At 39.8% G+C, this 26,230-nt stretch overlaps 1 protein-coding gene across 3 annotated transcripts in view; it reads left to right on the top strand.

The window, feature by feature from the left end:
• Positions 1–26,230, top strand: part of NGFR (nerve growth factor receptor) — a 97,120-nt gene that overhangs the window by 26,701 nt on the left and 44,189 nt on the right. For all 3 annotated transcript variants that reach the window (XM_073572831.1, XM_073572833.1, XM_073572832.1), the window contains exon 2: positions 18,455–18,590. In XM_073572831.1, coding sequence (XP_073428932.1) covers positions 18,455–18,590 — 136 coding nt within the window. The remainder of the gene's footprint in view (positions 1–18,454; positions 18,591–26,230) is intronic.

Below are 26,230 nucleotides of genomic sequence, written 5' to 3'. Positions count from 1 at the left end.
TCCTCATATTACTCCATATAACCTCCCTATATCTCCTCCTATTACTACATATAACCTCCCCTATATTTCCTCCTATTTCTCCATATAACATCCCTATATCTCCTCCTATTACTCCATATAACCTCCCAATATCTCCTCCTATTACTCCATATAACCACCCTGTATCTCCTCCTATTACTCCATATAACATCCCTTATATCCCTTCCTATTACTCCATATTTCCTCCTTATATCTCCACCTATTACTCCATATAACCTCCCTGTATCTCCTCCTATTACTCCATATAACCTCCCTGTATCTCCTCCTATTACTCCATATAACCTCCCAGTATCTCCTCCTATTACTCCATATAACCTCCCTATATCTCCTCCTATTACTCCATATATCCTCCATTTATCTCCTCCTATTACTCCATATAACCTCCCTTATATCCCTTCCTATTACTCCATATTTCCTCCTTATATCTCCACCTATTACTCCATATAACCTCCCTGTATCTCCTCCTATTACTCCATATAACCTCCCTGTATCTCCTCCTATTACTCCATATAACCTCCCTATATCTCCTCCCATTACTCCATATAACCTCCCTATATCTCCTCCTATTACTCCATATATCCTCCATATATCTCCACATATTACTCCATATAATCTCCGTTATATCCCTTCCTATTACTCCATATTTCCTCCTTATATCTCCACCTATGACTCCATATAACCTCCCTGTATCTCCTCCTTTTACTCCATATAACCTCCCTATATCTACTCCTATTACTCCATATAACCTCCCTGTATCTCCTCCTATTACTCCATATAACCTCCCTTATATCCTTTCCTATTACTCCATATTTCCTCCTTATATCTCCACCTATTACTCCATATAATCTCCCTATATCTCCACCTATTACTCCATATAATCTCCCTATATCTCCTCCTATTACTCCATATACCCTCCCTGTATCTCCTCCTATTACTCCATATAACCTCCCTGTATCTCCTCCTATTACTCCATATAACCTCCCTATATCTCCTTCTATTACTCCATATATCCTACCTATATCTCCACCTATTACTCCATATAATCTCCCTATATCTCCTCCTATTACTCCATATAACCTCCCTGTATCTCCTCCTATTACTCCATATAACCTCCCCTATATCCCTTCCTATTACTCCATATAACCTCCCCTATATCCCTTCCTATTACTCCATATAACCTCCTTATATCTCCTATTACTCCATATAACCTCCCTATATCTCCTCCTATTACTCCACATAACCTCCCTATATTTCCTCCTATTACTCCACATAACCTCCCTATATCTCCTCCTATTACTCCATATAATCTTCCTATTTCTCCCCATATTACTCCATATATCCTCCCTATATCTCCTCCTACTAATCCATATAACCTCCCTATATCCCCTCCTATTAATCCATATATCTTCTCCTAAATCTCCTTCTATTACTCTATATAACCTCCCCTATACCTCCTGCTATTACTCCATATAACCTCCCCTATATCTCCTCCTATTACTCCATATAACCTCCCTATATCTCCTCCTAACACTCCATATATCCTCCCATAAAACTCCTCCTATTACTCTATATAACCTCCCCTATATCTCCTCCTATTACTCCATATAACCTCCCATATCTTCTCCTATTACTCCATATAACCTCCCTATATCTCCTCCTATTACTCCATATAACCTCCCATATCTTCTCCTATTACTCCATATAACCTCCCTATATCTCCTCCTATTACTCCATATAACCTCCCCTATATCTCCTCCTCTTACTCCATATAACCTCCCTATATCGCCTCCTATTACTCCATATAACCTCCCTATATCTCCTCATATAACTCCATATAACCTCCCTATATCTCCTCATATAACTCCATATAACCTCCATATATCTCCTCCTATTACTCCATATAACCTCCCCCATATCTCCTATTACTCCATATAACCTCCCTATGTCTCCTCCTATTACTCCATATAACCTCCCCCATATCTCCTCCTATTACTCCATATATCCTCCCTATATCTCCTCCTATTATTCCATATAACCTCCCTATATCTCCTCCTATTACTCCATATAACCTACCTATATCTCCTCCTATTACTCCATATAACCTCCCTATATCCCCTCCTATTACACCATATAACCTCCCCTATATCTCCTCCTATTACTCTATATAACCTCCCTATATCTTCTCCTGTTATGCCATATAACCTCCCTATATCTTCTCCTATTACTCCATATAACCTCCCTATATCTTTTCCTATTACTCCATATATCCTCCCTATATTTCCTGCTATTACTCCATATAACCTCCCTATATCTTCTCATATAACTCCATATAACCTCCATATATCTCCTCCTATTACTCCATATAACCTCCCCCATATCTCCTTCTATTACTCCATATAACCTCCCTATGTCTCCTCCTATTACTCCATATAACCTCCCTATATCTCCTCTTATTACTCCATATAACCTCCCTATATCTCCTCCTATTACTCCATATAACCTCCCTATATCTCCCCCTATTACTCCATATAACCTCCCTATATCTCCTCCTATTACTCTATATAACCTCCCCTATGTCTCTTATTACTCCATATAACCTCCCTATATCTCCTCCTATTACTCCATATAACCTCTCCTATATCTCCTCCTATTACTCCATATAACCACCCTATATCTCCTCCTATTACTGCATATAACCTCCCTATATCTCCTCCTATTACTGCATATAACCTCCCCTATATCTCCTCCTATTACTCCATATATCCTCCCCTATATCTCCTCCTATTACGCCATATAACCTCCCCATATCTCCTCCTATTACTCCATATATCTTCCACTATATCTCCTCCTATTACTCCATATAACCTCCCTATATCTCCTCCTATTACTCCATATAACCTCCCCTATATCTCCTTCTATTACTCCATATAACCTCGCTATATCTCCTCCTATTACTCCATATATCCTCCCTATATCTCCACCTATTACTCCATATAATCTCCCTATATCTCCTCCAACTACTCCATATAACCTCCCTATATCTCCTCCTATTACTCCATATAACCTCCCTATATCTCTTCCTATTACTCCATATAATATCCCTATATTTCCTCCTATTACTCCATATAACCTCCCTATATCTCCTCCTATTACTCCATATAACCTCCATATATCTCCTCCTATTACTCCATATAACCTCCCCTATATCTCCCCCTATTACTCCAAATAACCTCCCTATATCTCCTCCTATTACTCCATATAACCTCCCTATATCTCCTCCTATTACTCCATATAACCTCCCTATATCTCCTCCTATTACTCCATATAACCTCCCTGCATCTCCTATTACTCCATATAACCTCCCTATATCTCCTCCTATTACTCCATATAGCCTCCCTATATCTCCACCTATTACTCCATATAATCTCCCTATATCTCCTCCTATTACTCCATATAACCTCCCTATATCTCCTCCTATTACTCCATATAACCTCCCCTATATCTCCCCCTATTACTCCAAATAACCTCCCTATATCTCCTCCTATTACTCCATATAACCTCCCTATATCTCCTCCTATTACTCCATATAACCTCCCTATATCTCCTCCTATTACTCCATATAACCTCCCTGCATCTCCTATTACTCCATATAACCTCCCTATATCTCCTCCTATTACTCCATATAGCCTCCCTATATCTCCACCTATTACTCCATATAACCTCCCTATATCTCCCCCTATTACTCCATATAACCTCCCTATATCTCCTCCTATTACTCCATATAACCTCCCTATATCTCCTCCTATTACTCTATATAACCTCCCCTATGTCTCTTATTACTCCATATAACCTCCCTATATCTCCTCCTATTACTCCATATAACCTCCCTATATCTCCTCCTATTACTCCATATAACCTCCCCTATATCTGCTCCTATTACTCTATATAACCTCCCTATATCTTCTCCTATTACTCCATATATCCTCGCTATATCTACTCCTATTACTCCATATTATCTCCCCTATATCTCCTCCTATTACTCCATATAACCTCCCTATATCAACTCCTATTACTCCATAAAACCTCCCTATATCTCCTCCTATTACTCCATATAACCTCCCTATATCTCCTCCTATTACTCCATATATCCTCCCTATATCTCCTCCTATTACTCCATATAATCTCCCTATATCTCCTCCTATTACTCCATATAACCTCCCTATATCTCCTCCTATTACTCTATATAACCTCCCCTATGTCTCCTATTACTCCATATAACCTCCCTATATCTCCTCCTATTACTCCATATAACCTCCCCTATATCTCCTCCTATTACTCCATATAACCTCCCTATATCTCCTCCTATTACTGCATATAACCTCCCCATATCTCCTCCTATTACTGCATATAACCTCCCCTATATCTCCTCCTATTACTCCATATATCCTCCCTATATCTCCTCCTATTACTCCATATAACCTCCCCCATATCTCCTCCTATTACTCCATATAACCTCCCTATATCTCCTCCTATTACTCCATATAACCTCCCCCATATCTCCTTCTATTACTCCATATAACCTCCCTATGTCTCCTCCTATTACTCCATATAACCTCCCTATATCTCCTCTTATTACTCCATATAACCTCCCTATATCTCCTCCTATTACTCCATATATCCTCCCCTATATCTCCTCCTATTACTCCATATAACCTCCCTATATCTCCCCCTATTACTCCATATAACCTCCCTATATCTCCTCCTATTACTCCATATAACCTCCCTATATCTCCTCCTATTACTCTATATAACCTCCCCTATGTCTCTTATTACTCCATATAACCTACCTATATCTCCTCCTATTACTCCATATAACCTCCCCTATATCTCCTCCTATTACTCCATATAACCTCCCTATATCTCCTCTTATTACTGCATATAACCTCCCTATATCTCCTCCTATTACTGCATATAACCTCCCCTATATCTCCTCCTATTAATCCATATATCCTCCCCATTTCTCCTCCTATTACTCCATATAACCTCCCCATATCTCCTCCTATTACTCCATATATCCTCCACTATATCTCCTCCTATTACTCCATATAACCTCCCTATATCTCCTCCTATTACTCCATATAACCTCCCCTATATCTCCTCCTATTACTCCATATAACCTCCCTATATCTCCTCCTATTACTCCATATATCCTCCCTATATCTCCACCTATTACTCCATATAATCTCCCTATATCTCCTCCAATTACTCCATATAACCTCCCGATATCTCCTCCTATTACTCCATGTAACCTCCCTATATCTCCTCCTATTACTCCATATAATATCCCTATATCTCCTCCTATTACTCCATATAACCTCCCTATATCTCCTCCTATTACTCCATATAATATCCCTATATCTCCTCCTATTACTCCATATAACCTCCCTATATCTCCTCCTTTTACTCCATATAACCTCCCTATATCTCTTCCTATTACTCCATATAACCTCAGTGTATCTCCCCCTGTTACTCCATATAACCTCCCCTATATCTCCTCCTATTACTTCATATATCCTCATATATCTCCACCTATTACTCCATATAATCTCCCTATATCTCCTCCTATTAATTCATATATCCTCCCTATATCTCCACCTATTACTCCATATAATCTCCCTATATCTCCACCTATTACTCCATATAACCTCCCCTATATCTCCTCCTATTACTCCATATAACCTCTCTATATCTCCTCCTATTACTCCATATAACCGCCCTATATCTCCTCCTATTACTCCATATAACCTCCCCTATATCCCTTCCTATTACTCCATATTTCCTTATATCTCCTCCTATTACTCCATATATCCTCCCTATATTTCCACCTATTACTCCATATAATCTCCCTATATCTCCTCCTATTACTCCATATAACCTCCCTGTATCTCCTCCTGTTACTCCGTATGACCTCCCCTATATCCCTTCCTATTACTCCATATTTCCTCCTTATATCTCCTCCTATTAATCCATATAACCACCCGGTATCTCCTCCTATTATTCCATATAACCTCTCTATATATCCTCCTATTACTCCATATAACCGCCCTATATATCCTCCTATTACTCCATATAACCTCCTTATATCTCCTCATATTACTCCATATAACCTCCCTATATCTCCTCCTATTACTACATATAACCTCCCCTATATTTCCTCCTATTTCTCCATATAACCTCCCTGTATCTCCTCCTATTACTCCATATAACCTCCCTGTATCTCCTCCTATTACTCCATATAACCTCCCTGTATCTCCTCCTATTACTCCATATAACCTCCCTTATATCCTTTCCTATTACTCTATATTTCCTCCTTATATCTCCACCTATTACTCCATATAATCTCCCTATATCTCATCCTATTACTCCATATACCCTCCCTGTATCTCCTCCTATTACTCCAACTAACCTCCCTGTATCTCCTCCTATTACTCCATATAACCTCCCTATATCTCCTTCTATTACTCCATATATCCTACCTATATCTCCACCTATTACTCCATATAATCTCCCTATATCTCCTCCTATTACTCCATATAACCTCCCTGTATCTCCTCCTATTACTCCATATTACCTCCCCTATATCCCTTCCTATTACTCCATATAACCTCCCCTATATCCCTTCCTATTACTCCATATAACCTCCTTATATCTCCTATTACTCCATATAACCTCCCTATATCTCCTCCTATTACTCCATATAATCTTCCTATTTCTCCCCATATTACTCCATATAACCTCCCTATATCTCCTCCTACTACTCCATATAACCTCCCTATATCCCCTCCTATTACTCTAAATATCTTCTCTTAAATCTCCTTCTATTACTCTATATAACCTCCCCATACCTCCTGCTATTACTCCATATAACCTCCCCTATATCTCCTCCTATTACTCCATATAACCTCCCTATATCTCCTCCTAACACTCCATATATCCTCCCCTAAAACTCCTCCTATTACTCTATATAACCTCCCCTATATCTCCTCCTATTACTCCATATAACCTCCCATATCTTCTCCTATTACTCCATATAACCTCCCTATATCTCCTCCTATTACTCCATATAACCTCCCATATCTTCTCCTATTACTCCATATAACCTCCCTATATCTCCTCCTATTACTCCATATAACCTCCCTATATCCCCTCCTATTACTCCATATAACCTCCCTATATCGCCTCCTATTACTCCATATAACCTCCCTATATCTCCTCATATAACTCCATATAACCTCCCTATATCTCCTCATATAACTCCATATAACCTCCATATATCTCCTCCTATTACTCCATATAACCTCCCCCATATCTTCTATTACTCCATATAACCTCCCTATGTCTCCTCCTATTACTCCATATAACCTCCCCATATCTCCTCCTATTACTCCATATATCCTCCCTATATCTCCTCCTATTATTCCATATAACCTCCCTATATCTCCTCCTATTACTCCATATAACCTCCCCTATATCTCCTCCTATTACTCCATATAACCTACCTATATCTCCTCCTATTACTCCATATAACCTCCCTATATCCCCTCCTATTACACCATATAACCTCCCCTATATCTCCTTCTATTACTACATATAACCTCCCTATATCTCCTCCTATTACTCTATATAACCTCCCTATATCTTCTCCTGTTTCTCCATATAACCTCCCTATATCTTCTCCTATTACTCCATATAACCTCCCTATATCTTCTCCTATTACTCCATATATCCTCCCTATATTTCCTGCTATTACTCCATATAACCTCCCTATATCTTCTCATATAACTCCATATAACCTCTCTATATCTCCTCCTATTACTCCATATAACCTCCCTATATCATCTCCTATTACTCCATATAACCTCCCCCATATCTCCTTCTATTACTCCATATAACCTCCCTATGTTTCCTCCTATTACTCCATATAACCTCCCTATATCTCCTCTTATTACTCCAAATAACCTCCCCCATATCTCCTCCTATTACTCCATATATCCTCCCTATATCTCCTCCTATTACTCCATATAACCTCCCCTATATCTCCTCCTATTATTCCATATATCCTCCCTATATCTTCTCCTGTTACTCCATATAACCTCCCTATATCTCCTCCTATTACTCCATATACCCTCCCTATATCTCCTCCAATTACTCCATATAACCTCCCCTATATCTCCTCCTATTACTCCATATAACCTCCCTATATCTCCTCCTATTACTCCATATAACCTCCCTATATCCCCTCCTATTACACCATATAACCTCCCCTATATCTCCTTCTATTACTCCATATAACCTCCCTATATCTCCTCCTATTACTCTATATAACCTCCCTATAGCTTCTCCTGTTACTCCATATAACCTCCCTATATCTCCTCCTATTACTCCATATAACCTCCCTATGTCTCCTCCTATTACTCCATATTACCTCTCTATATCTCCTCCTATTACTCCATATATCCTCCCTATATCTCCTCCTATTACTCCATATAGCCTCCCTATATTTCCTGCTATTACTCCATATAACCTCCCCTATATCTCCCACGATTACCCCATATAACCTCCCCTATATCTCCCACGATTACCCCATATAACCTCCCCTATATCTCCCACGATTACCCCATATAACCTCCCTATATATATTCCTACTACTTTATTTACAGTATATCAGGGCTGTAGTACCAGGCCGGTGCTTGCTGAGTCATAAGCTTGTGTTACACATGTGGGATGTTGTATATGGCATATGTAATATAGCATAGCTGAAACCTAGTTTTCCCTCCTCTGGAAGTTTTTATACCACTTGTTCACAGATTCTAAGCCCTGTGATCTTTGCCGGTGTATGAACTTTGATGTGGATCATGTCAAAGGGGGTGAGCTCGCAAGGGGGGACATATGCTTTTCATATATAGTATTAAGGCGGGATCGACCCCATACAGCCTAGTTCAGAATTAGAACCTCATTTTTAGTTTTTTACATCTACAGATCTTTTGAAATCGATGTGAATATCAGCATGCTGTTTTATTTCTGTCATCCCTTTAATATTGGGTACTTTGCAGACTGTTATACGTTTGAACTCAGAATTGATCTTAGAGCTGAAAATCCTTTAGTCTCCCTTCTCCTCCGAGGATTAGTTACCTGGGGTATGGCATTTCCTAGAATTGGAGCTGCCCAGGGTCATCACTGAAGGGAGCACTAAACCTACCATATACTTGGCTTCATATTAAAGAGCTACTAATATTGGTCACACATATGTATATAAATGTTCCTGTAGGTTCGTTTAACCCAAGGTATGTGAACTAAAGTAATAATCACAGGGGCAGAGATTTTCTTTTTTATTTCCCATTAGTAAATTCAAATGGAAGGAGACACAACTCAATAGAGATTACAATCTGAGTCGTGTTCTGTGTTTGGGCAAGGATGTAACTATACTGTGTATAGGGGTTGCAGTATGTCCCTAGTCCTGGATCATAGGGGGTCCCAAAGGTTGCTTGGACCCATATAAAAAAAACAGCTCTTTCAAAGACCTGTGATAGTTGGGATACCTTTTGGAGATCTTGAATAGGGATTTATTAGCCTAAAGTTTACTCTTCCTCGAAAGGGTCCCTTGACAATCTTATCAGAGGATGTCCTACTGCTTGGACTTTCATTGACCAGCTGTCCTCTATAGAGGAATCTGCCAGGAAGTGTTACAATGTCCTTGCAATAGCGCCTCAGGGAAAGCATTTTCCAGGTCTTCCAAAGATGATTTCTGTGGCCACTTTCCATATTGTCTATATAATATGACAGCGTATCTGATAATAAGAGATGTCCAACCTCTTAGTAAAAGGTACCTACAGTAGGAATGTCTTTAAAATAATAAAATCAAACCTACTCACCTGCTCTTACCCTCTAAAACCTAGGGCAGGTGTCTCATTCTTTCATCACCTGTCCACTGATTGTTGAGATTGGCTGCAGCGGTCAGCTGACTGGATGCTCTGTTCCAATCCCAGGTCTCAGAGGTCAAGGCCTGCTCTATTGGGGAGAAACAAAGCAGTAAGAGCAGGTAAGTATGTATAATTGTATTATTTCATTTTAAAGTCTATCTTGTTTTCTTTGTCGCTTGTATTATGTAGGCAGATCTTATTTTACGCATGTTTATGAATGGACCACATGTCTAAATAAAGCATAAGCATATTTTTTGACTATGCTAGCTGATGTATTGATGGCCTTTATTGAAACAGTAAGTGGCTTGTCTAGATGTGTTAGAAAGGCGGTGTCCAATTTGAGTTACAGACGTTTTGGTTGACCAGTGGTAAGATCAACACATGGAACGTGGCAACTCAATTACTCACAATTCAATCAATAAACATATGTAACTGCTTGACAAATAAGCGAACGTCTACATTCCTGCCCACCCATCATGCAAGTTTTCAATATGTGACACCATAGTTTGGGTGACTTTGTCCTTAGTAAGTTACATGTCTATGATTTCCAGGATTTATGAGACTTTATATTTTTAGATTGACGAACACTGGTGTAGATATTATAGGCCAAGATGAAAAATTTCCATCTATGTTTTGCAAACTAGATATACCCTATTATTGAGGAGGACTGTATATTGAGAATAAGATCTCCTTAGGAAAAGTTGTGATCGGGTCTCCCTCATTTTTTTTCCTGCTACCAACCCATCCTAGAACTGGACAGGTGGGCACATGCCTTGTACAAGAGATGGTGCATGATACTTGTGCCAATCTTCTTCTATGCTACACTTGTGGGTTACATGTAGCCTTTCCACCCATCCATGAGAAAGAGGTATAAACTCAACCCCGTCTGACTAGTCATAGGTGTTCCACATACCACACTGATGGACACAAATAGAAAAGGGCCTCTGTGCAAGAACAATATATGGACCCTTTGCAGTCCAATAGCTCATCATAATACACAATTCAACCTACTTTGAGGTGGAAATGGGCACCCTAACCTCTTGCACACTTGCAAGATGTACCAATTATATGTCCGCCACTGACATGCCAAGTATCTGTGTGACCAAATCAGCCACATCTATTGAGCAGCTGCTATGGATTGACTGCATCAGGTCAATATTCTCATGAACTTCAACTCTCTGTTGGACACTGTTAAAACATCTTTGTAATGGATGTGTTCAAGGCAGCCACATTGACGTGACCTTCTGAAACTAAACTTTCCTTTTCTTTTATACTTCTCGAAGAACATTTAATTTAGAGAAGCAAGATATTTTTTTTTGGTCTGTCTAAAACGATGTTGGTGACCTTAGTATTTCTGTGGGTACATCATTGACAACCATGAAGGTCAATCTGGTAAACCCTAAAGAAACACCAAGAAAGAAAAAGTATGCAAACATCCAGGTATTGATTGATATAAAGACATGACCTTGAAGCCAAGCTAGACATCATGGGTTTCGATTGAAATGATCTACAGATAATTTCAGTACAGTCGTATGGTTTCTGGCATATATGGCTGGTTTATATAAACACTAAGCTCTTAGGGATAAGCATAGTCGTGTATGAAATGTGAATACGCAGGACACAAAAGACTGTGGGTATCAGTAGTATCCATAAACCAAAGTCCATCTGTTGCCTCAGTTAAGCTCCAACACTTCCCTAAGTATATTAATATAATTTTAGCTTTTATGTGTTTCCCACAGGGCACATCTGGATGGCCCTTATTACATGTCCTTCTTTTATTTGTTTATAGGCTGTTATTACAATGTTAGAAGTGTGCCTATTCCACACACGAGATTGGATTGTAAAATGTAAAGGAAGGCTTTAGAGAAATTCTAGTCTTTATGCCTCTTTGACAAAATCCTAGTATTTGTGAATCAATGAATAAGGTCAAGGACCAAACACAACTAGTCTCTTTATATAGTTTATCTTCTCTTGCCCTAAGGTACACTGGTGGGCCACTTACTCCAAAGTCAGGGTGGCCCATCAGTGTACCTTAGGTTGTTCTGATGGTCTTGACACATTACAGGTGACTACAATAACAGATCTCTAGTTGACTCAAGGTCAAAAATGACTAGCTTGCTACCTTCAAAGGTTTCTTAGACCAAACCCTCAAAATACAGAACCCAACCAGGTGCTTACAATTGCCTCCTCTGTATCTTCTCTGCCCTTTGGCTTCAGGATCGGCACATATAAGGCGACATAACCTTTTCTGGTGCAGGTGACACTACAACAGGTCCTGCACATACTTGTGCCTTCATTCTTGCACATTTGTCATTTACAGTCCTGTTTACAGAGGCCAACAAAACAGTGATGAGGACAGAATGATCATTAATATAATCATTCTATCCCAATAGAGTATCATATAATTGGCAGCAAATCTCTTTACACAAAGTGATGCCAATCATGGTTTTTATGCAGGCATAAAAATCATCAAACCCGTTGAAAAAACGATTTACTCATTTGTTGGGTGATTGCTGACCTATTTAGATGAGGCTCCTACAGATGCTTGCTCTTCGATTTGGCTCATCTAAATGGACTAAAACCGGTCGCCTAGCTGGTTTACCCCTTGTCACAGCCATGACTGCATTTTATATTCCAGGAGGAAATGGACTTTTTCTAAAATGTTCCTGGAACTAATAAAATATCCTCCCACAGAAACCACATAAAAAGTTATAACTAGGGGGTATAATGATTTTGTTTATTTGTGGAAGAGCTCGTTTTCCCAGTAAATTGAGTGCTAAGAATCTAAAACTAATGAAAAAGTCCTGGTGTTTGGGGGGAATATAAATATTGCATCAGTCTATGCTCCCATCTTTAAACAGCTACGTTTGGAGAGACTGCGCTGATATGTGATACTTATCATTTATCATAACAAAAATACCACACGTAAGAATGAAATGAGTGTGGGGTCACTTATGAGGTGCAAAGAAATAGTAGGATCACCCAATAGCTCTATAGTCTTATGTAGTTGGGTGAATCCATAAGATGTTATGGGACTAGAGTATTTAAGGTGTTAACTTGGCCCCTAAATTCCTAGATCTGTGAGATGTGCTGAACAAACAAGCGAATCCATGGAGGTGCCACCTAGCAAATTACAAGACATAAAGGATCTGCTGCTTGGATTTTGATGCCACCTAGCACAGGACACCTTCAGAGGCCTTGTAGAGTCTATTCCTCGACTGGCAGGATGCTATTTTGTTGGCATGAGGAGAACATACACAAAATGAGCCAGGTTTTATTGTTATGGCTGATCATTGTATAATATCCTATGTTAAAAGATTCCTATAAATATTAAATATTCTCCTTGTGGCTTTTGCAGTTGGAATTAAGCAGCTGTCACGAGCTCAAGTAGCACTCTGGGGGTAACAATGGGCCACTAAAAACTATAAGCCTCAGCATTTGTCACTGCTGCTAACACAAGTCCTCTGCTGTTGGGGAGAATGCCAGGAGATAGCGCCGGGAACACAGGCAGGACATTATATTAATAATAATAATAATAATAATAATAATAATAATAATAATAAATATTATTATATATTTTATAAACAATATAATATTTTAAATTATACTCCAAGGGAAACCCACTGAGGACCAAGAATTCAGTAGATGAATCCTGTAAATCAAAGACAAGCTGGGCCATCACGTCAGAACATCCTCAGATGACCAGACTGTGAAAAGATAATAAGGCTTAACAGGACATGCCAAAGTCTCATTGGCTGATGTATTGACTGTCTCTTCTATCTATCTATCTATCTATCTATCTATCTAACTATCTATCTAGAAGCCCCCAATACACTTTAGACAGTTGTCAACCAAACAATGGATTAGCCTATTGTTTGGTCGGCGGTATTTTCGCTCAATTCTCTCACACAGAGGAGCGTCTTGAACTCCTCCTGTGTTCTCTACCAGAGAGACGCTGCCAGACATCTCTGGCAGCAGCTTATGTACCGGAGAAGGAAAGGGTTGACAGTCCAAAATCAAACATGCCACATCCTTATCTCTCCTAAAAATCATCAATCAGGGAAGAGTCGGGGACCCCTATGCACATTAGACAGGGGGATAAACATATGGATCTAGGCGGGTTGACTGACATTAGGCAGATGTGTATGGGGCCTTCTGTATCTCTTATCTATTTATTTACACATCACAGGATATGGGTCAGTAAAGTGAACTTCTTTTTGTTTTACCTGAATTTCTGGAGAGCTGCCATCTTTGTTGGACTATTACACATTGCCAGTGTCATGTCGTAGTGCTTCTTATCTATCTATCTATCTATCTATCTATCCATCCCATATCTATCTATCTATTATCTATCTAGCGATTATCTATCATCTATCTATCTATCTATCGATCTATCTATCATCTGTCTATTTATCTATCATCTATCTTTCTATATTTCTATCTATTTATTATCTATCTATCATCAATATATCGCCTATCTATCTATCTATCTATCTATCTATCTATCTATCTATCTATCTATCTATCATCTATCTATCGCTTATCTATCATCTACCTATATTTCTATCTATCCTATTTCTATCTATCTATCTATCTATCTATCTATCTATCTATCTCATATCTATCTATCTATCTATCTATCTATCTATCTATCCCATATCTATCTATCTATCTATCTATCTATCTATCTATCCCATATCTATCTACCTACCCCTTATTGCTTTAGTAAGACATGAAATTCCCTGGTCCCCAGTGCTCCCAGCTCTCATGTACCATGATAATGGTAGCGACACCTCCACACCCCCAATAGATAAAATCCAAATTAAAGCCAGTGCGGCCATATTACCCGGATAAGCAGTGACCACAGGTGGTCGGTGACATATCTACCTGCACTAATGGCTCGGCCATCTGTGCGAGGATGTTATTAAGACATGGCCGGTTGGATGGGGGGAGGGGGGAGGATATTGGAAACCGCTGCTCTATAAAGTCATTTGCGTATATTTATTACTATGCTGAGTGTGGGAAAAAAGAGCAGCTTGATTATTGGAAAGCTGTCCTGTGTCTCATGGCAAATTGGTCTGGTTTATTAGGAGCCTGGGTCATTAGAAGATGGCTCACTGACTGGAAAACACTCCTACTAATTGGAAGGACATCAGTCCACTGCCTCCCGCTGTGATTCTATTAGTGATCCACAGTCATGTCACTTTATTTTCCATGTTGTTTATTGCTGCTGTTTTATATGAAAACCAATATAGGTTTATTTTTATGTTGTGACTAATAAAAATGATTGTACAGAATTTGGAAAAAATGGCTACTGTCTTATAGAAACAGTGACACAACTGTCATTGATTTAGTAGCTCAGCTTGCCTGAAACTAAACTGGCTGATGTGCAATACCACATACAACCTGTGGGCAGGTGAGGCGCTGTTTTGGGAAAAAGAAGTTATGTTTCTGTAATACAAGACAGCCCTTCACATGAATGGGGATAAACCTCACCACTGTTGATCAGTCGTGGTGCCGAGTGTGAGAACGCCACCTATTTCATATTGATGACCTATCCTATGGATAGATCATCGATACATCAGTATGTGATTCCTGGACAACCCCATTATGGAACTGTTCAAACAGCAATTTTCTAATCAAAATGTTATAATTGGAATTGCCCCTGTTTAAATACAACCAAATGTCTAAAAGTAGGAGACAACGGCTCTGATCTCCTCCGCAAAAGAACCCCTGATGGGTCAGAGTTGAAAAGTGGGAAACTCAGTTTTGGCTTGCGTGTTTCTTTCATTCTAGACAGGCTTCAAAGTCTTTGAAGTTGTGAAATTCCTAATTCTTTACCCAGCTGCAGAGCATTTCCCATTGGAGGGAGGTGATGACAAGTTGGGGGTACTGAACATCACCCCCTGTAATGCAGTTTCATGGAGGATTTTATGTGAACAAACGTTTCCTTTAACGCTATCCTTGGGAGTTTATTCATTGTAAGCGACAGTTGGAAAATCTAAGACTCCTCCAAAGGCCGACATTATGTAACTGCACTACAGCTGCTGAGGGGCAAATACAGTTCTTCTGATCAGGGCCAGTTTTATGGAAAACGAGGTTCTGGACATCAACCAAAGGAAGGGCCCCACTTATCATCTCTATAGATAAATACACAAGATCATTAAATATAAGTTAGATAGATAGATACAGTAGATAGATAAAGAAAGTTGCAGATGGATAATAATAGTACAGTATACAGGACAAAAAGAGGTTTCACTCCATAGGTTGAAAGATAGATATGATAGAAATGATGCTGAAATGTAATTAATAGTTTGTGCAAAATCTTTTGTTGGTGATTACAGCTGCAAAAGAAGCCTCCTGTATGGAGCAACTAGTCGCATGCATTGCTCAGGAGTGATTCTGGCCCATTCTTCCACACAAACACTCTTCATATCTTGAAGGTCTTGTGGGCTCCTTCTATAAACTCTGAGAGTTTTCTTGGCTGTGTGTTTGGGATTATTACCTTGCCGAAATGTCCATCTTCATCATCCTGGTAGATGGCAGCAGATTTTTTCAAGACTCCGTGGGTACATTTGTCCTTTCATCCTTTCTTCAGTTGCCGTAAGCTGAAAACCAGCCCCACACCATGATGTTCCCACTTAAAAACTTCGCTGTTGGCATGGTGCTTTTGGAGTGATATGCAGTGTCTTCTGGCCTCCAAACATGGTGTGTATTATGACATCCAAAGAGTTAAATTTTGATCTCATCTGGCCAGTCTGTATTCTCCCAGGATTTCTTCCAGGCTTGTTTAACTGTTGTTGAGCAAACTGTAAATGCGCTTGAACATGTTTTTTGTTCAGCAATGGAATCTTACGTGGTGAGCGTGCATACAGGCCATAGAGGTTAAGTGCAGTACTTTTCATTTTCTTTGAAACAATTGAACCTGCTGATTCAGGTATTTCTGTAGCTCTCCAAAGGGGATCCTTTCTCTCTTGGACAACTCATCCGATAATTATCTTAACTCCTCTGTCTAAAATCTTGTGGAGCGCACCTTGTTGTGGCCAGTTTATGGTGAAAAGATAATAAATGAATAAATGGAAGAAATACCTGCGCAAGTAGAGTTGTCCAGAATATGAATCGGATCACAGTCCTGCCTTACTGGTAGCAATGTAGTGAGCACACCGGGATAAACTGTGTGCGGTGGTGGACGTGTCACAGCGGTGTGATTTGGAGATGTAACGCTAAAGAAAAGTCACCCCAATAGGCGATGTGGTCGGGTAATCTCCAACGCTGACAGCCGCTGGAGATGGAGATGAGTGGCGGCGCGCTTCGGCCGACAGCCCTGACGAAGAAGGTCCGTAGACCTTAGAAACGCGTTGGCTTCTAGTTTGGCCTGCACACGCTCCCTTCCTTCCCCGGTGACGTCACCCAGCCTCGCCTCCCCGCCTCCCCCCCTCCCCTCCACGCCACAGCTGCAGTATACTGGCGGCGCCTCTCGGCCGGAGCGCGCCGCCACTCATCTCCATCTCCAGCGGCTGTCAGCGTTGGAGATTACCCGACCACATCGCCTATTGGGGCGACTTTTCTTTAGCGTTACATCTCCAAATCACACCGCTGTGACACGTCCACCACCGCACACAGTTTATCCCGGTGTGCTCGCTACATTGCTACCAGTAAGGCAGGACTGTGATCTGATTCATATTCTGGACAACTCTACTTGCGCAGGTATTTCTTCCATTTATTCATTTATTTTCTTTGCATTTCTGGGTAAGCACAGACCCAGTATATACCAGCAGCAGGTAATCCCCTATTATCCATAGCGTACAGACTAGGAAGCGCCAGTGTACACTTGTTACCTTATGGTGAAAAGATGTTATTTCTACTTCTGGATGATGGCCCCAACAGTGCTCATTGTAACCTTCAGAATTTTCAAAATTCTTCTGTAACCAATGCCATCAGCAGGTTTTACAACAGTAAGGTTACAAAGGTCTTGAGACAACTCACCGGTTTTACCCATCACGAATTGTTTCTTATGTGGCACCTTGGTAATGAGACACCTCTTTATCAGCCATCAGTTGAACCAGCTGATATTATTTTTCATTAAAAGGCAGGATTGCTTTCTAATTACTGATAGATTTCTGCTGGTGTCATGACTTCCCATGGCTTTTTGCACTTCTCTTTCTTCATGTATTCAATACTTTTTCCCTGTGTCATTTCTCATTATTACACAACTTAATTTATGGACATCTATGGTTTGATTTATTTGCCTGTGTGGATTGGATGGAGTTGTTTATTTCACCCACTGTATATATGAGATAGATCCTGTATGTGATAGATAGACAGACAATGAGATAGGTTTGAGACAGATTTATATACTGATATGACACACATAGAAAGAGAGATTGAGAAAAATATATATTTTAAATTGATCAAGGTCTCATGTGTCTCCTTAGTTGTTGGTGGGTGCAGAAGACTGCCCAACGGGGCAATACACCAAGAGTGGAGAATGCTGTAAAGCCTGCGGATCCGGAGAAGGTGTCGCACAAGAATGTGGGGTGAACCAGACTGTCTGTGAACCCTGCCTTGACAGTAAGTGACATTAGACCAATTGGACATACAGTATATATATATATATATATATATATATATGATGCACTATTCATGTACTGCAGCTCAACATGCTCTTCACTTCTATGTCTTGTATAGAACGGCTCGGGTTTGTTTCACTTTCTACATCACTTTATGTGATATCCCTCCTGTCCTGACGAATTAAAGGGGTTAACACGGCAGCTGCGCCCCAGACCTGATCAGTGCTGTGCCCCCCTTAGGGGGCCTCTCTTTATGTCCTTCAAATCAAAATCTGGATTCCATCTGCCATAATATAAACCTCATTACTTCAAAATCAATGGCACCCTGCCTTCTTCTTGTTGTGTCCTTGACTGTGACCTTGAGAAGAAGGAGATAATATTCACTGTAGCAGATGCAGAATTGTCTCTAATATTCCCTTAATGAGTGCAATGGGAGGACAGATTCAGGAAGGATCGAATTTGCTCATACAAGGGCTGGGCAATGGTCTGATTATAGAGACATTTCAATTTTCCAGCAAATTTGATGATTTTAAATTAAATTTTGAAATTGATTGGTGAATGAGATAGTGGCATATTACCTGCAGGTTTTCAGAATATTCAACATGCATTTTCATGATGGGATTAATGTTTAACTTTTAACCCCATGCCATTTTTAGGTGCAAAATTCTGTAATTAATAATTTCTTATTATATCTTTATATCACTTGGAGCTCAGTTTTTGTGAGACTGCATAGATATAGATAATAAACTCCCAGCTACCTGCAGTCACCACTAGAGGGAGCCTAGAAGCTCTCTGTGTACTATTCATGCTCCCTCTAGTGGTGGATGCAGGAAACAAGCGCTTTATCATTCAATTCTAAATCTATCCATGAGGTTAGAAATGCCGTAGCAAGAAATTTGGGTATCAATTTTTAGCCTGAAGCCTGAGTGATAATGCATAGTAACTTATAATTTCTGAAAAGAATTCTTTTGAACACCACTTTAAATGTTGAGCTTTTTCAAGTAGAAGTCTAGTACGTGGACCAAACTCTCTTCTTCAAAAAAGTGTACTTTTCTTTGTCCGTGTCTGGCTATGCAGCTCAACATCGTATAGCTGAACTGCAATACCAGATGTGACCTATAGACAAGAGTGGCAGTGTTATTACTAAAAAAGAAGACTTTTTTTTCTGACATCATGGATTACCCTAAAATAAAAGAAACCTATTGTAATTGTTACACTGTGTACTCCAACAGCTCTTTAACTAATCATGATAAGGGCTCATTCATATGTTTAATTCTTCCATATGAGAAAAATTGATCAAACTGTGATCAGAATAATCAGTCAGAGTTTGATCAGGGTCTTGTCCGAGGGGCACTCATTTTTCTCGTCAGTGGACAAGTAAAATATAAAGTTTTTCCGCCTTCTCCATTCTAACAGTCTGTTAAAACCAGACTGCACTCAGATGTCATCCAAATGATGGCCCATTGATTTGCATTAAAGGTTTTGACCTGGCCCTCAGCTCAAAATCGGAAACGCCTCCGCGATTTTCCACGGATCACTTGGGCTGCGAAAAATCACGGACATGTGACCATCACAAGTACGGGTGCTATCCATGCACAACATATCACTCATATGGGAAAATCAGACGTCTGAATGAGGCCATACTACGAGTAGTCAGTAAGCCCATTTTCGGGAAGCTTGTACCGCTGAACACTTGATTGCACCCAGGTCACACACTAAATCCCCATTACTGACCATAACTTTACACTCCAGCCGTTTACACCAACAGATATTCTCATTTGCCTCTGCCTCTTGTAATCTGCCTGACATAAACCCTTCTATTCCTTATAATGGGGTTGTCTTTTAGACTCTAGGACAGAACTTCAAAAAGGGAACCTGTCAGGTGATTCATGCTGCCCAAACCGCCGGCAGCATGACTTGTGCCCGGCTGCAGGTAGATTCTTTTCCAAAATGCTTTGGTGTTTTAAATAAAACATACTTTGAAAAACTGGGCCTTCCCAAATGTCAATGGTACTATAATGGCAGCTGGTGATTGGGCGGACACTAAAGGCTAACACGTCGCCATGTTTGTGTAGCTATTATGCCTAGCCTGGCTGGTTGACAGTATTTTCACAATATGCCGCAATGTTACAATATTAAAGTGTATTGTAAAAGCTATCAACTGATACCTGGTCCCTAGGGGGACCAATATAAAAAATGAAAAATATATTAATATTACATAAATATCTTAATACATATTAATATATTCATATTTCATTACATATATTACATTATATATCAATATATTCATATTGCATAAATAAGAGGTAAAATACTTTATATATAAATAATAAAATAACCCAATTGTAATAGCTATCCAAACTAATAGATATTATAATATTTATCCCAAAGGGTGAAATGTAAATAAAAATTGAAATGGCAAAATTCCTGTTGTTTCAGTCACTTTGCCTCCCAAAGCAATGGAATAAAAAGAGATAAGAAAAGCCACAAATAGACACCAAACTGTGAATGGTAAAAAAGTATAGCACATATCTAAAAAAAAAAGCAAGCCCTCGTACAATGCTATTAGCCAAAAAATAAAATGAGTTACAGCTCTGGAAGGCGATAAGGAAAAATCAAAGAAGAGAGGCTCCATGGTTTCATAAACCTGGAGCTGGCCTTGGAAGTTCAGCACAATTGAAGTAAATGGGCCAAAGATGCAATACCACATATAACCTGTGGACAGATGTGGCGCTGTGTTTGGAAGTCTTACAAAGCTTACTGCACATGCATTACATTGCCCATCAAACACAATAACAACAACAGCCATAAGAAGGCTAAGTGAAGGAAACGTGACTTTGAAGTTAGTTTTACACCTTCCTGACCGTCATAATCCCTATTGTTCTGGGTATGGCCGCCACCCCTGATTTTACCAGTTATGGCAAGAAGACGGAGAGCAGTAGGATAATCCCTCACCAGGAATGAGTCCAAGATCCGCGCTCTTCTGACTCACAAGCCAAGGAACTATTAAAGTGAAGAGTTTTAATGGGATAAGTTAACGAGGCGAATTACTCTAATACCAGTGAGACAAGTGGTATTAAACTATAAACACTAAATACACAGCCTCTCCCCGAGCACGGGCTGAGGAGCGCACATTTATGCTTCCAAACTCAAATGGGATTTCAGTCCTTAGGGGGAATCACATCCAGACCTTAATTGAAAAGTAATGGAATTGAGGTTTATTTAGTCATTACCACTGCTGATAATGAGGAGATTTAGTCAGCGACTAAACACTTTTCAAAAGCTGAAGTAATAAGTATTATTTGGATGAAATCAGTAAATACGTGGTATATCTGACCAATGGGACCTGCCTAGCTAGGTTTTCCTCCATCACGCAAAGGTTCAGTTCATTGCCCTACACTTTAGATAGACATTGGCTGAACAATGGTTCGGCTAATTGTTTGTCCATCAGTTATCTTGACCAATTCGTCCATATACGGAATCACTCGCTCTGCCGACAGCTCCTGTATCCTCCATGAGAAAGTCACTGCTAGACACCTCTGTCTCCATGGTGACTTATGTCTGGGGCAACAAAAATATTGTCAGTCCAAAATCAGACATGTTGGAGGATCGGGGTCCCCGTACACATTAGCCTGTTGGCCCAACCAGTTAATATTAGCTGGCTCAGCCAACATTATAAGCAGTATATGGAGGGGGGCTTTACTTGTCGACTCTCATGGAAAGTCTAGGAGACCCCTTAAAACAGGAGCAACCTCCTGGAATTCTGAAATAGTTGGGAGATCTTCTGTACCTCCTGCTTAACCTCCCATAAATCAGCACTTGCCAAAGGTTTCCTATGTGTGACTCCAGGATGGTGCATCATCAGACTCAGCAACCAAACGCACATGAAATGGACTTTTGGCCTTTCCAGTTCTCAACAACTGCTACCTGGTCCACATGTTGATCGTGTATCCACATCTCTAAACCCATATTCATTTATAACAGACCGTAGCAAGTTCATAGGTGTGATAGGTACCTGTTACAGAATCCCCCCAACAATCACACATCATTTATAATTATATATATATAATTATAAAGACCTCAAGAGAAAGGGAAGACCTCCTAGATTCTAGGAAGACTTGTTAAATCTCATAGGTCCTGCCGAAGCTTCCAAAAACTTTGCATAAAGTGTTCCACAAAATTTCCTGAGCATGGCATCAGGATGCACCACCATTAGAAAGAGCCCTAACATCCAGGTGCACATTCAAGGGGTAGGAAGCAGTATGTGAATATGGTCCTAAATATAGGATTTGGTTGTAAAATTAATTTCTGCGCCATGCAAAGTTCTCTAGAATCTCTGCAGGACCTCTATGAAAGGTGTATAACACTATAGAGGGCGCACTTTGTCTCTCCCTCCTATAGTTACTCACAGCAGATGACCAATAGTAGCAGGTCACAGTCCCATAACTCACAGCATTTTAGCTGCAATTTACATTGTTTATTATAGATTTGGTTTTACGAGAATTCTACAGATTTGTGAAAAATATTCAGGATTGAGAGTCCTCAGTAGTTGATACCTTTTAATGGCTAACTGAAAAGATGGTAATACATTGCAAGCTTTCGAGACTACTCAGGTCTCTTCATCAGGCTAGACTAATACAAAATCTGAAGTCACATATTTATGCACAATACAGCCTAGAAAAAATGCAATAGATAAGACAAGTGACGTGAAGCAGAACTATCAATATGGGAGAGGGAGAAACATAAATATAAACATTGGACCAGTTCATAGATAAGGAGTCTGGATGTTTTATGGTCCTCTGATTGGGGTCTAGTTCTGTGTTGCCCTGCAAGGTTTTAAAAGGAAATTCCTTAATTGATGTAAAAAGACATAAATCCATGCGACACATTCATTCCAGCACTGAGAGTGTCAAAGTTCGTCATAAATTTGTACTCCCAAACTCGTCTCTCTCTCTGAGATGTGAAGTTACCTTTCAATACCAGTAATTTCATATCCATGCTGCTGTGATCAGGGATACAGAAATGTTTTGCCACAGGTAGATCCATTCTTTTTTCTCTTATTGTGTGACGATGAGCATTCATCCTTGTTCTAAGCTTTTGCCCTGTCTCCCCCACATACAGACCCCCAGTTGGACATTTAGTACAAATAATTAAGTACACCACATTAGATGTAATGCAGGTGAAAGTACCTGGGATCTTGTAGTCCTGATGTGAGTTGGGGATCTTTATCTTGTCCGTGGTCATTATAAATGGACAGGTTTTACATTTTTTCTGGTTGCAAGGAAAGGTTCCTGCAGCTTTCCTTGCAACCAGAAAAAATGTAAAACCTGTCCATTTATAATGACCACGGACAAGATAAAGATCCCCAACTCACATCAGGACTACAAGATCCCAGGTACTTTCACCTGCATTACATCTAATGTGGTGTACTTAATTATTTGTACTAAATGTCCAACTGGGGGTCTGTATGTGGGGGAGACAGGGCAAAAGCTTAGAACAAGGATGAATGCTCATCGTCACACAATAAGAGAAAAAAGAATGGATCTACCTGTGGCAAAACATTTCTGTATCCCTGATCACAGCAGCATGGATATGAAATGACTGGTATTGAAAGGTAACTTCACATCTCAGAGAGAGAGACGAGTTTGGGAGTACAAATTTATGACGAACTTTGACACTCTCAGTGCTGGAATGAATGTGTCGCATGGATTTATGTCTTTTTACATCAATTAAGGAATTTCCTTTTAAAACCTTGCAGGGCAACACAGAACTAGACCCCAATCAGAGGACCATAAAACATCCAGACTCCTTATCTATGAACTGGTCCAATGTTTATATTTATGTTTCTCCCTCTCCCATATTGATAGTTCTGCTTCACGTCACTTGTCTTATCTATTGCATTTTTTCTAGGCTGTATTGTGCATAAATATGTGACTTCAGATTTTGTATTAGTCTAGCCTGATGAAGAGACCTGAGTAGTCTCGAAAGCTTGCAATGTATTACCATCTTTTCAGTTAGCCATTAAAAGGTATCAACTACTGAGGACTCTCAATCCTGAATATTTTTCTATCTACTGGCTAACACGGTACAAAGATATACATCTTTCCTGTACAGATTTGTGAGGATTTGTCAAAGGCCAAAGCTGCATAAATCTAGAATTACTGATGACATGTTTGAAGTAAAGCCTGCCCTAAGGTATGCGAGCTCCAAACACCGGTGACATTTGTAATAGAAAACACCTGCTGACTGGGCGCCCGAGCTGTCATGTTTAGCTCCACGTCTGCTGGACGGACGTACAGAGATATAACATGATGCTCATGAGCTTCGATGCAAAATCTGTAGTAGGGCTCCTACCATATGTCATGGTGGCAAGTCATGCAAAACTGCATGTAGTCTTTTCACACTTCGATTGATGCATTTTTTAACTGCAACTCAACCACAGACAAAAAACATGGCTGCTTTGTTCCAAAAAACAGTGCCACATCTGTCAATCGGTTGTATCTGGTATTGCAGATAAGTTCCCACAATGATTTTCTGGTTATTTTTTTATACTAAATATTTTTGTTTTGCAAAAAATTGCAGCTAGTAAAGTGGACGGGATTTGTAGAAATCTCATGCGCACTGAGCTTTTTTTTACTCAGCGTAAACTGATCTGCGGTGCGAGTTTCAAATCCGCAACATGACAGCATGACAATTTCTCTTGTGGTAAATATGCATTTTATGTTCAGTTTTTCCCATAGACTTGCATGAGATGAGAAAAATCAGCCGATAGAAAGCGCACATGCTAGTGTGTTTCCATAGCAGAAACACACTAAAAACACATGTAATCTGCACAACTTTATCAATAAAGTTTTATCCAAGCCAAATATCAGGAAGTCTTAAAAACAAAGCAGCTTTATTTAAAACACGACAACAAAAACAAACAAAAACTGTAGTGTCAAAAACGCAATAAAAACTCAAAAACGCAATAATACGCATGCAAAAAGAAAACAAATGTAACCTAATGCCTCCACACTTCCACAACACAGTATGATGCCCCTATACACCCAAATGCACAGTATGATGACCCAAGAGTACATTTTCTCACACATTATGATGCTTCTATAGTTCCCCCACACAGAATGCTGCCCCTACACAAGCATCACACTGGCATGTCACATCTCTGCTCCTGTGTTACTTTTCTCGACTTCCAGTCTAGATAGCGCCTGTAGGTCCTGCAAGGATCTTCAAGTCACATGAGAATGTCACATGTCCTGAAGGTCCCTTCCGGGACAACAGGAAAGTTCCCCAAATTTGAGACTGTCCCACTGGATTTGGGACAGTTGGGAGGTATGAATATGGTCATTAAAGGTCAGCATGGTGGACTCAGTGGGTAGCACTGTTGTTTTTCAGCACTGGAGTCCTGGGTTCAAATTCCACCAAAGACAACATCTGCAAGGAGTTTGTTTGTCCTCTCCATGTTTATAACGGTTTCCTCGAATATTCCGATTTCTTCCCACACTCCAAAGGCATACTCATAGGGAATTTAGATTGTGAGCCCCAATGGGGACCATGATGATAAGTGATGATAATGTTGATAAATTGTTACGGAATATGATGGCACTATAAAACAAAGCATTATAAATACGGTAAATAACTGCA

The sequence above is a fragment of the Dendrobates tinctorius genome, unplaced genomic scaffold (genome assembly GCF_039654945.1).
Source record: "Dendrobates tinctorius isolate UK_male_01 unplaced genomic scaffold, ASM3965494v1 ptg000032l, whole genome shotgun sequence".
NCBI classification, from domain to species: domain Eukaryota; kingdom Metazoa; phylum Chordata; class Amphibia; order Anura; family Dendrobatidae; genus Dendrobates; species Dendrobates tinctorius.
The sequence above is the reverse complement of the archived record's forward strand: the minus strand, read 5'-3'. Positions and strand labels throughout refer to the sequence as shown.